Here is a 16004-nt window from a genome sequence, read left to right as displayed (position 1 = left end):
CTCTATCAAGGCCGGTTTCCAACTATCTCCAAGAGTTGCTTGCAATACACATCATAAATGAAAGCATCCTGTACATCTCGCACAGCATCTTGTTCAACAATGTTCCTTACAAGAAACCGCTTGACAGCCTTGTCCTTGGGCACACATCGCCCATAGTTAGAGCATCTGATGGGGTTGGTGTGGCCTCTTCCATGCTTGTTACATCCACCATTGCGGACATCCCTATGCTAGAGAGAGAGAGAGAGCAATCTACCAACCAACAACCCTGTTAAAGAGATCTGGCAGTTTAGATACAAGAGAGGACTAGCTAGTGCTTATAGGTGGTGCTGGTGGAAGCTAGCGAGCTAGGCATGCGGGCCGTGGCCACCATGACCGCCATGCCCCTTATCGTAGCTGCCGCCATAGCCCTTGCCTTGGTCGCCTCCATGGCCGTTGTTATAGCCGCCCTTGCCACCTTGACCGCCATGCCCCTTATCGTAGCTGCCGCCATAGCCCTTGCCCTGGTCGCCTCCATGGCCGTTGTTATAGCCGCCCTTGCCACCTTGACCGCCATGCTGATCATAACCACTGCTGCCCTTGCTGCCATAGTGGCCCTTGTCCCCACCCGCGTTTGTGAGGCTCGCCACCCCCATCGCCAAAAGCATGGCAAGAAGCAGCAGTGCTAGACCCTTGTTGCTACCCACATAAGAAGAGCTCGCCATTGCAGTACTATGGTAGACTCAAACGCTACTCACTAGTGAATACCTTGCTAGAGGTGCAGAATGCAAGTGATGGATTCTCTCTCTCGCCACCTTGACCGACATACGCGCTGATTTTCAGCAGCTTACAAGGGGATGCACTACTCTTGAGGAATTGCTCTTTTAAACCAACCCATCTCCTACAGCTCTAGGCATATACCTAGCCAGTATTCTAGAACATCACACACTACTCATGGAAAAGGCAAAGGGTGCTACACACCACACCCCCCCCCCCCCGCAAGGGGAGTTTGCTTAGAGTTTTCGAGGGTCCCATTGGTCATTTTGGCCCCCCGAGGACGTAAATATCAAATCAAATCTCAAACACTCAACTCTCTCAAAGAGCGCGCGTCGGCGCGTGCTCTTTGAGAGAGTTTTTTTTTTTTTTGGAGAGAGAGACACTCTCTTAGCACACGCGGGGCAAGCGGGCATTGACGAGCAGCCATGGCGAAGCATCATCCTGATCTGATAATGTGTCGCAAGCAACGGGGCATCACTATAGGGCGACTCTGGGAGAAGTGCGATGGCAACCTACCGCAGAAGTCGACGAGCAGGCAGCCATCACTGAAGCGTACGAAGGGGAATCCCGCGAATGTCTGGCCGTAGGGGCGCTGCGCTGTCCGAGTCCCACCATTACTCGCTATCCGCAGAGCCCAACCATCTCTGCAATGTCCCCTATTCGTGACCTCACCCTCAGGTCCTTGCTCACGAAGAAAACTCAATTGCCGAGTGCTCTCCCTTGCAAGCAGCGCTTCCTCAAATACCCTCAACCCCACAGACAGACTACTGCCTCCATCCTTTCCCTCCTCTCTCAGCAGCAGACATGGGAGTCAGTGCGTGATTTGCGAAACATACGTGCGCCCCTGTACTCTGGTTCGAGCGTGCGATGAGTGCAATTATGGCTCCTTCCTAGGGCGCTGCGTCATCTGCGGAGGTGTCGGCATTTCTGATGCTTACTACTGCAAAGAGTGCACCCAGCAGGAGAAGGATAGAGATGGTTGCCCCAAAATTGTGAACCTTGGCAGTGCCAAAACTGATTTGTTCTGTGAACATAAGAAGTATGGTTTCAAAAAAAGATAGGTCAGTGCACTCTCTCAACCTTTTGCTTTGTCGTGCCTTATGAGGTTGGGGGGTGCTGCATACATACAGCTGAAATGTGTCATGCTTATTGTGGGCTATGATGGCATGTTCTTGCAGATGTAAGAGTGCAAAGAATGACACCTTTTAATTGTGAGGTTTGCACCCGTTCAGATAGACATACTGTATTGATGTTAAATTATCTCCTATTGCTGTTAGATGCTGCATAGTTATTTCAGAAAAGGTTTTTCTTTCCAGAGAGAGAGAGAGAGAGAGAGAGAGAGAGAGAGAGAGAGAGAGAGAGGGCAACGCAGGGTTGCGGGAGCAGAAGCAGAAGCAGCAGAAAGAAAGGAGAGGAAACCAGCAGAGATGTCGTCCAAATTGGATCCCTCGCAGATAGTGGAAGGGACGACAGCGACCTTGGCTTGACGATTCTGGACAGTGAGCTTGACGATAACCCGCAGGCCCTTCCAGTCCTTGGCAGTCTCCTTGGCGATGTCCTCTCCTACCTTCTTGGGCGACAGACTCAGAGGCCCGATCTTGGGCGCCAATGAAGAGGCAGATCCAACTTCCCCTCCTGTTAAACGAGCAAAAACCACCTCCTCATTCTTTTTTTTTTCCGAGAAAAAGATCCTTCTATTAGTTAATGAAAACTACCCATAGGGCTACAACCACCTCTGCAAGAGAGGGCTACAACAAGCATGATGGGGAGACTCTCCCAATGAAAAAACAACATATATACAATGAGGCTAAATCAAGAGATGGGAGGAGGGAAGAGCCACACAGGTGGACAGTAGTGCCATCTGAGCACCCCCTGGACTATGGTGTAGAAAGGCCCAGGGCGCCAGAGTCGAAGGAAAGCCTCGTGGCGCTCCCGCATGCGGTCGGAGCTGCCTTGTAGTCCCTCAAGCTGTCCTTTGAGAGTATGGATCAGCTCTAGCCAGAAGTCACGAACAGTCTCTGTTGGTGACACAGGGAGAGCCTCAAAGATGCGGAAACAGCGGGCCCGCCAGATGAACCAAAGTGTCAGGCCACTGATGAGCTCCCAACACTCCTCTCTCTCACTGCATCACTCCTGTGGAGTAAGCTCTGTAGCAGGCTGGAGTGTAGGTCGCCCCCCTTGCATCACTATCATCCTGCTGGTGGAAGATAGCTCAAGAGGGGGGTATGTCACGAGGACGTGGCAGTTATTAACCATGTCACAGAGATGTGGCAACTGCTAACCTTGGTTGTTGGTTTCTTTCCAATGGGGTTTATTTTATTTGTTTTGAGACCCTCTTTTTGAAGTAGCAAACGGTCGGACATTGTATGGCCAATGTGAACGGTAGATTCACCCGCAGACGGGAAGTGGTCGGCACTGGAATTCGTATGGTAAGAGGATGTCTAGGCTCAGAGCAAGATCATATAGGTTCCCCCCGTCGCACTTAGCAAGTTGGTGGATACTAGGAAGTGAACTCAATTAAGGCGTAAAGTCAAGGTGGGACTACCAACAAAAAGTATCCGACAGTTGGGCCACATTGCATTTTTGGATGCGGTCCCAATGAGGATAGATGGTCAGAAGACCAGTGGGAGCCCAACGGAAGCATCTCCTAAAATTTAGGGAACTGCTATTTTGGGCCGTGAAATGTGTTCGCGTCATTACCTCCGGTATGACTAGGGGAACACTTTATAACTCTGCCGCGAAGTCAACTGACGCGTCGGCTGGGATATTTTTAAGCGGCGAACCCGAAACGGGAAAATGCTTGAAAATGCGCCAAGTGTCACATTTTCGTGAACTTTCCTCTTGCAGAAAAATGGGTGCTGATTTTTATGCTGGGAGAGGCCTCATTTCAGTTTTTGTCACAGGTTAAGAGCTATGGAGTGCTTCCTTTCCCTCTCATGTACAGTGTGGTGCTAGGAGTGATGCCCTGCACACTACACACTGCTCTCTCTCTCCCCTACGTGCAGTTATGTGATGCCCCACAAGAGGGCTACTCATTTGACTGATGTACAGTTGTGTGGGTTCATGCTTTTGTGCTGAGGCAAGAGCCTCCTTGAGCAGGAACAGGGGTAGCTAACTGCTGCTCCAAAGCAGGCACTGGTGAGGGTCATAACCTCACCGTACAGGTGCAAAATCAGCGCTGTGTATGCGCTGTAAATTCACTGTTTTTCAGCCGTACGGACGCCAGGATCATTGGGAATCGTGCCCCACTGGCAAAGGACAGTTAGGGGACTGTTTGGGGCTGAAAACAGGGCAAAAACCAGTAAATACAGCGTGCTGAATTTACTGTTTTTGGACAGAAATCAGAGGGTATACGACAGTGCAAGCGAGTTCCAGCAGGGGAATTGGTTTCGCGCAAGTTTTGGGGTTGTTATGCTGCCGAAATTTGGCCAAATCAAATGGTATCTAGGTGGATACACGTGAAGGATTCCGAGGACCTTACCTTGTAGTTTACCCTCCTAAAGAATAAAGAAATACCGAAAGGGGCGCCAATTTTGGGGCCTACAGATTGTCGGCGTCTGCTCGGAGCATTCTAGCTTCCGAGCTGTGTGTGTGATTAAGTGTTAATTCCCATTACAGGTTCTCTTTGCAAAGTGCTCTGTGTGTGTGTATAAAGTAAAGAATTTCGGGTGAAAGCCAATGTCTACCGCCCTACGGGCCGGTTTCAGCGGGGCCTCTACTGCAACTCGCTGTAATCGTCCCCCACCCTGAAGCTCGAAGAACAGGGTTGGGACTATCTCTGAGCAGGCCCTGACTGAAATGAGAACCTCCAGTCGTGTGAAGGCTCCCATCCACCGGGGTGCTACTGGCTTGAGAGGCGTGAGCCACTCAGCTGGAACTAACTCTGAGATGTCCTGACACATGCTCTGCATCCCTCTCATGCCCTGCAGCTGGCAACCCTGTACCTCCTCTGACAAACCTGTGAACTCTAGCTAGTCACCTAGAGAGCGCGCTGGACCTGCTGCCATGGGACCCTAGGAAACATGCGGTCGACTACCAACCAAGTGGCCTCTTTGAGTGCTAACCATGGGGTTCCAGACGAGGGGCTGCCGTAGGCGCTCCTCCGTGCACATCGGCTGTCGCTGCTCCAGGCCACGCCGTAAGAGCTCCCAAGAACGAAGCAAACTCACAGCGAAGTGGTCCTCCAGTCTCCTGCTCAAACCAACTCGGCGCATCTCTGTAAAGATCCATCTGGTCGAAGGTTGCCAAGGGCCTGCTGACTGAGGCACCCTGGCACGAAGCCTCTGCAACAAGAACTTCTTCCAGGGCTCCTCACCTGGAAGAAGTCCTCTGACTATGAACTTCCCTAGAAGGGCTCTGCTCTGCTGTGCTGGATCAATGATCCCAAGCCCTCTCTGAGAACAAGGAAGCGTGATGACCGACCAAGCCACATTGGCTATGGCCATCTGAGTGTCACGTCCTTACCAAAGGAAGTTCCTGATCAGCCTCTCTACCTGGCTGATACAAGAACTCGAGAAGATCGAGCAGGAAGTGATGTACCACATAGTTGCCAACAGCACCTGGTTGGCAACTACTACTCTACCAGCCAGCGACAGACGTGCTGAGCTCCAATGTAATAGCTTTCTCCTGATGGACAGGAGAAGAGGAGCAATTTGCTGCTCGGGAGACAAGTCCAAACCAACCTGACAACCTAAGTATCGAACTGCAGTCCCTGGGGGAATCCACCTGAAACCCTCTCTTGGCATCCAATCTGGCATAGGAGCACTACCAAGTGAGAAAGCCACCGTCTTTCTCCAGTTGATCAGTGCGCCCGATGCACAACAAAAGGTCTCCAGAGCCTGCTCACATCTGTGAAGATTGGCCTCCTGGCCATCTAAGTACAAGGTTGAGTCATCGGCAAACTCAGCGTCCAGTAGCTCCTCTCCCCGAATAGGGAGTGCTAAGCCCCGAAGACCAACCTGCTATGACACCAAAAATCTGCTCATCGCCTCCGCATAGAACAGAAAGAGAAGGGGGGCAAGAGGATAGCCTTGTCTGACCGAGCTTATGAGCATGAAGCGCTCACCTCTCCCCCCTGCCAAAAGCACCTGACTGTGAGTCTGTCTATACAAAGGTGACACCCCTCTGATCCAAGCATTTGAGAAGCCCATCCTGCGAAGAGTGCCCTCTAGAAAGTCCCAGTCAACTCGGTCGTAGGCCTTCTCAAAATCGAGAAGAAGAATCACAAGGTCCTCACCACGGAGCCGTGCTAGGGCAGAAGCCTCCCAAAAACTAAAGATGTTGTCAAGGATACTGTGTTCCTTGACAAAACCTGTCTGAGTCCCATGTATAAGGCTCTCTAAAAGTGGCTGAATCCTCAAACTCAGAGCCTTGGCAAGAATTTTGTAGGCTGAGTTGAGGATGGTGATGGGGCGCCACTGTCGAATCTCATCCAAGGAGCCACCCTCCTTGGAAATGAGGTAGATCAGGCCCTCACTCATGCTGTCAGGCATCACTCCTGTGTGCAAAATGTACTGAAAAGCACTACAAAGATCTGGGCCAAGCAGGTCCCAGTACTCCAAGAAGAAGCTAGGAGTCAACCCATCCTCTCTTGGACAGCTACCACGAGGGAGGGCCCTCAGAGCTGTGTGTAGCTCCTCAAGCTGAAGTGGCATCTCTAGCCTCTGGCGCATCTCCTCTGTCACAAGACATGGCATCTGTGCCCAAACCTGCTCCTTGCATGCATCTTGCCGCTCTGACTGAGGCTCAGCCGATAGTAACTCACGGTAAAAGTCAGTAGCGACTGCACGCATATCCTCCGGCTCACAAGCAACTGACCCATCGGGCCTCCTCAACTGACTGACCTTGGCATGCGAGTGCCGAGGCCCCACTGTCTCAAAAAAAGCACCAGTCACTCTGTCACCCACTTGAGTCCACTGAGATGCCTGTCGGTGGAAGGCAAACTCATGACGCCTCTCCTTTGTGCTAGCAAGCTCCTGTCAAGCTTGCTATAACTGCTCCTCCAACCATGGACTGTCTGGATACTGCTCCTGCATCCTCTGTAGTGAAGCAATGCCTCGTCTGAGACGCTTCTCCGCCTCTCTCGCTGCAGCCCGGCGAGCCAGAGACTCCTGGAGAAAAAAGTGGCTAAGCTGAGCTAGGCCTGAGGCCACTCTGTCTGCAAGTAGAGCCTGGCTGTCCATGCCCTCTGTCCAGAGAGCCTCTACCCTCTCTCTGAGTGCTGAGTCCAACAAGACCCTCTCTGGGATGCGGAGCATCGTGCTCCCACTCCTCTGCCTGTCTGCCACTTTGAGGATCACTGGTGCATGGTTCGAGAAGGAAGTCCCTGCTAGGATGCCCACTGAACCCCCCATGTCACTGAGGTGGTCACTAGTGTAGAAGCGATCTATGCGCGATAGATTCACTCCTCCCACTCTGCGGTCCGATCTAGAGAAGGTAAGACTGTCTGGGGGCCTCACAAAACCTGAGTGCTGCCATGTATCCGAGACCCTCAAAAGTCATGCAAAACCTCTCCCAAGCTGCCAACTCGACTCAATGCACAGTAGCATGGTTGCCGCCAATCCTGTCAGAAAGGTCCTCCAACATGTTGAAGTCCCCTCCTATACACCAATGATCGGCCTGCGGCAAAGACTCAACAATCTGTGACCAAAACTCTGCTCGAGCACTCGCCACATTGGGCGAATAGATGTTCAGGAAGCCCACAAGGCCACCCTGAACCTGCATAGTAATCCCCTGAGCCCTGCCTGGCACAATAATCCCTCTGCCCACAATGGCCTGCTGCAGTGAGTCCGCAATAGTCATACATACCCCTCCTTGGATGCCTCCAGGTCCAAAAGCAGCTGACCAAAAGGTATCATAACGTCCACGCAAAATCTGACCACAACGTCGAATGCGGCTCTCACACAGATGGTGCTCCTGAAGCATGAGGAGATCAATCTCTTCTCCCACAAGGCAATGCTGAAGCTCCTGACACAATCGGCCCCGCTGTCGCTGAAACTGGGGCCCACCTAGTCCTTGCACATTCCATGAGACGATCCTCATGGGGAGTGAGAGAGAACAGATGCTGTTGCAGCAGCAAGACGGGCTATCTTCGAGGCAGGCTTGGATGGGGAGTAATCCGCATCCGAGCGTCCTCTAGATAGGCGTGACTGCAGTGAGTGCCTAGCCCAAGCCCAAGCAGAGCGAGCCGTACGCAACGCAACCTCCTCTGTCCAGGAGTCCTCATGAATGTATACATAGCAAGGCAAACACTGCGTATCAGCAAAGAAGTACACCACAATGTGCCTACATCCTGTTGAGTCCGGGGGTGTCACCACAACCGGGGGTGTCACCACAAACTTGGCCAATGGCCACAAAGTCTTCAACATATCTGTATCTCCAAGTTCTCCCATGTGGTGAGAGAACTCTAGGACCTGTGTATGTAACCATCCCACCACTGAGTCAAGGGACCACTCTGAATCGGCCCTACCACAGAGGAGGAAGGAGAAACCAACTGCTAAGTCCAGGGCCTTTGTCCTCCTAGCGGTGAGGAACAAAACATGGACCCTGAAACAGGCTGCCTCATGGTTTGCTGCGGAATCGCCGAGAAAACGAGTGAACCCGTAGTCGAAGAAGTCCCAGCGGCCTCTGATGTCAATGCTCGTCAGCCCACGAGGGATGGCTGCAAGGGAGGATGTCTGAATCTGCAGAGAGGGCCGCAGGAAGGGCTGTCCCTCTCGCACTAGGCGGCTCGTGGCAAAGGCGCTGCCAAGAGATCGCCTAGCCGTCGGAGAGGGACCAGTCTCCTGAGCCGACTGAGGAACTGGAGCAGGAGGGGGGGGAGAGGGAGCTGGGGAGAGTGGAGGAGAAGAGGGGCGGGATGGGGCGACAGAGGTAGAGGGGCGAGGTGGAGAGGCGACGAGAGCAGAAGGCGGGGAGGATGAGGCAAAGGGGGGGAACTTTGGGGGAGGAGCGACTGTCGAGGGAGAAGCGGAGGTGGAGGCTGGCGTAGGGATCTCCTCCCGCTCGAGAGGACCAAAACGGTTCCCCGTGGGAACCCACTGCTGCTGAGTAGGCACCTGAGGGCCACTGTGAGTGCCAGGCTGACGCTGTGGCCCCTGGCGTCGGCGGCCACGGGCCTGCTGCCACCCCTCCTCCGATGGAGCCCCAGGCTCGGAGGGTGGCTCTGCATCTGTACGCTGTGCCGCTGGCTGTGGCTGCGGGCCAGCCCTAGCAGGCTGGGGCTGAGGCTGAGGCTGTGGTGCAGGTTGCGGCCTCCTCCGTGGACAGGCCTTCGCTAGATGGCCCATCTGTCGGCAGATGAAGCACTGGTTCGGAAGGCCCTAGTACTCCACACTCTGTCGAAACCAACCCCCACTCACCCGAGGTAAAAGGATAACCTTCGGGAGAGTGTGGGTATCTCTAACCAAAACTCGAACTGAGGGAATGCCAGCCGCCTTGGCAGCTACTGATGCTGCCGTGCGAGGTGTCTCCAGGAAAGTCCCAATGGCGGAACCGATCCTGGAAAGAAGTGGTAGGTAATCTCTCCGTAAACCCGGAAAGCAGACTGAGATGGGGATGTTTGCCTCCTCTACTAGAACATCCGAAGCTGGGTCAAAACCATGTCGCCACTGTCGAAAGTGGGCACGTGAGGCTCGGATGGCCAGTGGACTCATAGCTATGACCTTGGACGCCATCTTGGAGGACTCAAACTCGATCTGATAGTACCCCCGTCCGAGAATTTAGACATCCAAAATCTTTCCCACCTCTGCGAGAAGGCGGGCCTGGAGAAGGTCTTGCAGCTCTCCTCTGCTAGGTCGGGTGCCGAGAATCTTGCAGATGAAAGAGGTCGCCTGCAATCGCTCTACCTCGGCGGCAAGGCTCGCTTGCTCTGTAGGCGAGAGAGCAAGTCGAATGGTGGGCTCAGCGGGGTCTGGCGAGTCCCACTGTGGCGAAGCTGGAGCCTCCATCTGTGTCTACTGCTGTGGCGTAAGAAGAGGATGACGGGAGGGTGCTGCAAAAGGGCGCGCCGACACTGCTCCAAGGAGTTGAAGCAAATGCCAAAAGTGCCGAATTTGCAGGGAGCAACCGAGGCGGAGGGCCCAAATTGACGGGCGAACGGGCCGAGTCGGGGTGGGGTGGGGTGGGGGGGGGGGGGGTTGAAAAAGCGGGCTGGGGCAAGCGGGCCAGCGGCGAGAGAGCTGGGGCTGAGGGCGTGCGGCGGCAGCAGGGGCTGATGGCGGGAGCGGACGAGCTGGGACAGGGTAGCGCGAGGGGGGGCAGCGGGGGCTGAGGGCAGGGGGGGGGGGGGGGGGGGGGGGGGGGGGGGGGGGGGGGGGGGGGGGGCTGGGTGGTGATGGCGATCGCGCAGCGAGGGTGGGTGCACAGCAGCAGCGAGCGCGCTATCTTTTTTTCTAATGCCACCTCCTCATATTCTTGCTGCCCTTTCTTTATCAGCATTGCATCTTCATCGTGGGTGCAAAACATGCATCACTCAGCTTCATGTGTAACAAACTTGGACATTCCAAGTCAAGAATCAACCGCGACAGCACCAAATAACCACTTCAAAACAATTCACAGATCACAATAGATTTGCCCTGGCCCGGCGGAGTTCCGTGCCTAGAGATATTGGCCCCAAAGACTGGCGCCCCTTTCGGTATTTCTTTTTGTATTAATCAATCATCAAAGTACAAGAGAGCGGTTAGGGTTTCACTCTTAGACTCTGCGTCCAGATGCTCTGAGAAGTGAGGCCCTCACCACTAATTTAAAGGTTACAAGGGATGCCCAAAAGCAGAGCCCCAAAAGCTTTTAAAATCAAAAGCATCAGTTCTCTCTCTCTCTTAGAGAGTCTTTTCTCTTTTTTTTTTATAAAAAAAAAGCAAAAGCAAAATTCGCGTCGCTCATCATTTTCCAAAAAAAATTTTTTTTTTTTTTTTTATAATAATCCGCCTCCGCGATTTCCGGAATTTAGGGTTTTTGGCAAAAATTAGGGTTTGCAGGAATTTTAGGGTTTCTGGCAGAAATTAAGGTTTCTGTTGTCCGCCACGTCATCACTTTGTGACATACCCCCCTCTTGAAAGCATTGTAATCGACCGCGATTACGCCTGCAAAACCGACAAAAGCCATAAACCGTCTTAGCAGACACTGACTGTTAGTACCTACGTACTAGGAACACACATCTAGCACATGTACAAAATCGACAGTCACATCACACGACATCACAGGACATCACCAGACATCACAGGACATCACATGACATTCAACATTCATTCGGATCTTAGACCATGATTTATCGGCAATGTAGCTAGCAATCACATCTAGGTCCAATCGGGACCTCATCGATGTCCGATTGACTAACCCCTATTGCAACCATGTCTATTCGAGATCAATCAGACCAAAATGCTGCAGTCATTTCGGCTATCAGTTCCTGTACTCACAAGAAGTCAAGAACAAATCAGTATCATAATCAGGAATTCCATTTCATAAAGTCATCCAGCAGAATACTGTCAGCTCTCAGTATCCCTGAAGCTCAAAGAGACATCAGTGACTTTAGTATCAAAATCGAGGCATCTGTTGACAAAGGAGTGGAGTAACTCCCCTCTTGTGCATCCCACTGCACCAGATCTTCGGCCAAGCTGAATTCTGGGTTCCATTTGGAGTAGACTATGCTAAACCAAAAGCATCGAGGTAAAGTTTCACAATCTGAGGAGTATCTGCTAGGTCCTCCTCCTCCATCCACTTCGCATCAAGTGCAGGATAATTCTTGAACTTAACCAAGAACCGCCTTCGAACTTTATCCTTATTCTTCGTATCCTTATGTGCCAAAATCTGTTCAGGAACAAGGATCTCCTCGTTTTCTTCCACTTCGGGTTGCTCATCAGGCTCCCCATCATCAGGCACATCACCTTTAAAAGGTTTCAAGAGATTCACATGAAATGCATTGTGAATCCTCCAAGTATCTGGCAGTTTCAATCGGAAGGAGACTTCATTTATCTTTTCAGTAATCTGGAAAGGGCCGTAGTATCGCATACTAAGCTTTGGAAAAAGCCTCTCCTTTCCCTTGTTCTTTCGTAGGCGTGCCTTCTCAAAACGTAAGAGCACCCAATCATCCTCCTTCAATTTCATGTCGCGACGACGGCGATCCGCTGCCTTTTTCTGTCGTTCTTGAGACTTCTGCAAAGTCTCGCGAACCTTGGCAAAAGCCGTATCCAGATCTCGCGTATATTTATCCGCTTCAAAGATCTTATCTTTCGTGCTCAGGAAGGGTGGAACCTTCGCAGCACCTTCAGCAATCTCAAATGGCGCCTTACCCGTCGACGAGTGTATCGTGTTATTGTAGGCAAATTCCACCAGAGGTAAATATCTTTCCCATTGAGTCTTCTGATCTGAGATATAAGACTTCAATAAATCTAGAACCACTGAATTGGCAATCTCGGATTGCCCATCAGTCTGCGGGTGGAACGATGACGAGAACTGTAACCGCGTGCCAATGTTCTCCCAAATTGCCTTCCAAAACAAACTCGTAAATCTGGGGTCTCTGTCGGAGACAATTGTCTCAGGCATGCCATGTAATCTGACAATCTGGGCCACAAACAGTCTCGCTAAGTGATCCGGCTTGACTGTTTTCTTCACTGGAATGAAATGAGCCTGTTTGCTAAATCTGTCAATAACAGTCCAGATACCATCGTGACCACTCTGTGTTCTCGGGAGATCAAAAATGAAATCCATCGCTATACTTTCCCAGGGGCGGGTGGGTATGGGTAAAGGCTGTAACAATCCCTGTGCTTTATGCCTATTAAACTTAACCTTCTGGCATACCAAGCAACTGCGCACAAACTCTTCCACATCTTTCTTGAGTCTCGGCCAAAAGAAATATCTCTCTACCCCTTTCATGGTGGTAGCAATGCCGCGGTGACCCGTAAAAGGTGGACAATGGCATTCAGTCATAACCTTTTCCCTCAACGGCTGTGTAACGCACAACATAGTCTTTTTCATCAAGTAGCCTTCCCGAAGGGAGTATCCAGCTACTATCTCCCCCTCCCGTATCCGTGTGAAAATATCTGCAAAATCTGTATCTGTGGCATACTGATCGACCATATCCTCGAAGCTCCTATGATGTATCGCGGAAATAGCCAGAACCAACGGTTTCCGAGACAAAGCATCTGCCACCACATTCTTCTGTCCCTGCACATGGACAATCTGGAAGTGGAATTGTGACAAGATGTTCACCCACCGCATCTGCTTTTCCGAAAGCTGCTTCTGTGACAAGAAGTAGCGCAAACTCTGATGGTTTGTAAAGACAGTAAAATCCGCTCTGAGTAGGTAATGCCGCCACTGAGTAAGAGCATGGATAACCGCCAAAAGCTCTTTCTCATAGATCTGTGCTGTCATCTCCGGCCTAGAGAACAAACGGCTCTCGTAAGCTATGACATGGCCTTCTTGCATCAAGACCGCACCCAGACTACGACCACAAGCATCACAATATACTTCGAATGACTTCTGCAAGTCCGGCAAAGTCAAAATAGGTCCCGTAGTCAATTTCTCTTTCAATGTCTGAAAGGCAGTCACCTCTGTGGGTCCCCACGAAAAAGGTACTCCTTTCTGTGTCAAGATATGCAAAGGGGAAGCAACCTCTGCAAACTTTCGTATGAACCGCCTGTAGTACGAACATAGTCCCAAGAAGCTTCTAACTTCATGGACATTCTTCAAGTCGGGCCAATCACGGATAGTCTCTATCTTGGCCGGATCCATTTGCACTCCTGCTGCTGACACAATGTGCCCCAAAAAGTGTATCTCTGGTAGGAAAAATTCACTTTTCTTTGCATTGATCACTAACTTGTGATCTCGTAATGCCTAAAAGACTTGAAGCAGATGATCTCTGTGTTCTGCCTCATTCTTCGAGAAAACAATGATGTCGTCAAAGAAAGTGCCAACAAATAGCCTGTACTCTCGAAAAATCCCGTCCATCATCCGGTTAAATGTCGCAGGAGCATTGGTTAAGCCAAAAGGCATCACCAAAAACTCAAATAACCCAAAAGTCGTCCGAAAAGCTGTCTTGTAGACATCTCCTGGCGCTATCCTGATCTGATGATATCCACTCTTCAAGTCAATCCTGCTAAAGCACGAGGATCCCTGTAACCTGTCGAGTATATCATCGATCCTAGGAATCGGAAATCTGTTCTTGATGGTGATTTCGTTGAGAGTGCTATAATCGATGCACATTCTCCAAGATCTGTCTTTCTTCAAAATCAACAACACTGGAGAGCAATACGGTGAAGTACTAAGCTGGACAAGACCCTTTTCCAAGAGGTCTTTCACTTAGTTCATAATCTTTTCATTCTGTACTCGGCTCACACAATAAGGTGGCCGATTCGGTGGCGTGCTTCCAGATATCAGATCAATGGTATGATCTTCAGGCCCTCTCAAAAGCAATCGGCATGAGTGTGGAGAAAAAAATCTTTGCGTTCTTTTCTTCAGGTCAAAACATATTCAACTTTTATCCATCGTTCAGTTCTCCCAAAAGAATGAGTAAGAAAACTGAAGTTCATCAAGTACAATCTCTAAGCCCTTCATTTATCAAAGTCGCTTTCTCGGCCCGGTAGTCAACCACGGCATAGTTCTTGTGGTACCAAGGGATCCCGAGTAGAACGTCACTCACGTGCCCTGAACACCCCTGTCATTGCAAACGAAGTTTGCCAATGCTCGGTGTAATGGCAACATCCCATCCGGGTGCCAGTCGAACTACCTCCGCCAGTGGCGTCAGTCTGTCGGGCGCAGTTCCAAATCGAGCCGCCAATTCCAAGTGAAAAGAAGTTGGCCTTGGCTCCTTCAAAAGAGCTTCCTGATCCTTCACTTTGCCCCAAAAAAAAACGGCAAAGTTTGTACTTTCATTCATTTGATTCGGTTCAAGTCCCACGCCATGTGGTACCAGTTCTGCTTTTCTATCTGCCTTTTCTGCCACATTCCTCAGCTGCTCTCGAACTCTCAGACCTGTCGTCGTCTTTATCATTCTGTTCTTTCTGTGCCTTATCATGGCACTTTGCGGAAATATGTCCATGTTTCCCGCATCCAAAGCACTTCCCCTCTCTGATGAAGCGAGCTCTCTCCTCAGGAGTAAGCTTGGGTCGTGCATCCTTTTTTTTTCTCTGGGTTGCTCTTTTTCATTCTACTTTCATTCCCAGAAGTCTGTTTGGCTCCTTGTGTCATGGCCTCATCTGTGGGGTAGGTCAGACTGCCAGAGTGAATGGCAAAGCCCCGCTTCGCATGACTCATCAACTCCTAAATAGAAGCTGACTTCTGTTCCAAGCAGTGATCTCGGATCTCTGTAGGTAGACCCAAGGTAAACCGCTCAATCTGTTCTCTGAATGAGATCTTCTTGAATGAAGAGGCGGGTAGAAAAGAGCTCCAGAATCTTTCACAATAAGAATTCACTGTATCGCTCTTGGTCATCCGGAGATGGTTCCAAGCAGCTCGTATATCTCGCTCAAACTCTTGAGTCAACCAAGAAGAAATAAAAAAGCCTCTTGAATTTCAGCCATGTAACTGGCACAGTCTTGCTTAATAGAAGCGTGGACCACCAAGTACGAGCATTCCCCTCAGAGTAAGAATCAGCTCTCCGAATCTTGGAGTGCTCTGAATAGCGTCCTCCCGCGAAAGCGATGTCAAACTGCTGTATAAGAGACAAAGCCTTCGAAGCATCTGAGTATCCTGAAAAGTATCAAACTTGATCGAGTGGCCACCTTCCTTAAACTCTCGGACTTTCTTGCTGTTATCTTCGAGAAAGTCATACTGGTTGGCTTTGTAAAAATTCTTCTTGTTCGCATAAAACTTTCCGTCATCGGAATCTGAGCTGTCTGTAGACGAGTCCTCAGTAGAACTGTCAGTCTCTGGGCGAGATGTAGCCTTCTTTGCCTTTTTCTTGCCCGTTCCGAAGCTTTGTGTCTTGCTTCGCTTTTTGCTTTTTTTTCTGTCTTCTTCGCTCTAATCCGAGGAGCTAGAAGAACTGTCAGAAGAAGAAGAAGAAGAACTGGGTACTCCTTCAAATCGAACACGCTTCTTCTGTTTCTTTGCTTTGTCGAATGTCGACTGACGACCCAAATATCCCGGGAAGTCAGTACCTTTGTTCTGCTTTTTGCCGTGCTTTTTGCCTTTCTTTTGCACGTCGAAAAGCTGAGCAATCCGTGCATCAACCACGTTCTCCAGTTCCTTCTCCGTATATTTCTTGGAGGTAGAAGGTTTCTTGAGAGCGGGTTTCGGGAGTGGTGTTGTGGTTC

General features: G+C 50.8%; 2 protein-coding genes and 1 long non-coding RNA gene across 4 annotated transcripts in view; 2 read left to right on the top strand and 1 right to left on the bottom strand.

Moving 5' to 3' along the window:
- LOC147424028 (uncharacterized) overlaps nt 1-16004 on the top strand; it is a 92454-nt gene that overhangs the window by 12121 nt on the left and 64329 nt on the right. The window lies entirely within an intron of this gene.
- LOC147424032 (uncharacterized) lies at nt 63-933 on the bottom strand. The gene has a single exon (XM_086501941.1). The coding sequence runs from the start codon at nt 699-701 to the stop codon at nt 345-347; it is 357 nt and encodes a 118-aa protein (XP_086358067.1). The 5' UTR covers nt 702-933; the 3' UTR covers nt 63-344.
- On the top strand, nt 1179-2027 carry LOC147424031 (PHD finger-like domain-containing protein 5A). The gene is made up of 2 exons (XM_086501630.1): nt 1179-1276; nt 1565-2027. Exons 1-2 carry the CDS (start codon nt 1179-1181, stop codon nt 1812-1814), a joined length of 348 nt encoding a protein of 115 aa, XP_086357756.1. The 3' UTR covers nt 1815-2027.

Source organism: Adiantum capillus-veneris, chromosome 26 (genome assembly GCF_014529385.1).
Source record: "Adiantum capillus-veneris isolate H3 chromosome 26, ASM1452938v2, whole genome shotgun sequence".
In the NCBI taxonomy this organism is placed as follows: Eukaryota; Viridiplantae; Streptophyta; class Polypodiopsida; order Polypodiales; family Pteridaceae; genus Adiantum; species Adiantum capillus-veneris.
Note: the sequence above shows the minus strand (reverse complement) of the source record. Positions and strands in the feature narration are given on the sequence as shown.

Excerpts from the sequence above, each read along its gene's own strand:
- LOC147424032 (XM_086501941.1), bottom strand. The coding sequence starts at position 701 with ATGGCGAGCTCTTCTTATGTGGGTAGCAACAAGGGTCTAGCACTGCTG.
- LOC147424031 (XM_086501630.1), top strand. The coding sequence starts at position 1,179 with ATGGCGAAGCATCATCCTGATCTGATAATGTGTCGCAAGCAACGGGGC. Across the intron at positions 1,277-1,564 it reads GATGGCAACCTACCGCAGAA|TCAGTGCGTGATTTGCGAAA; the intron begins GTCGACGAGCAG and ends CAGACATGGGAG.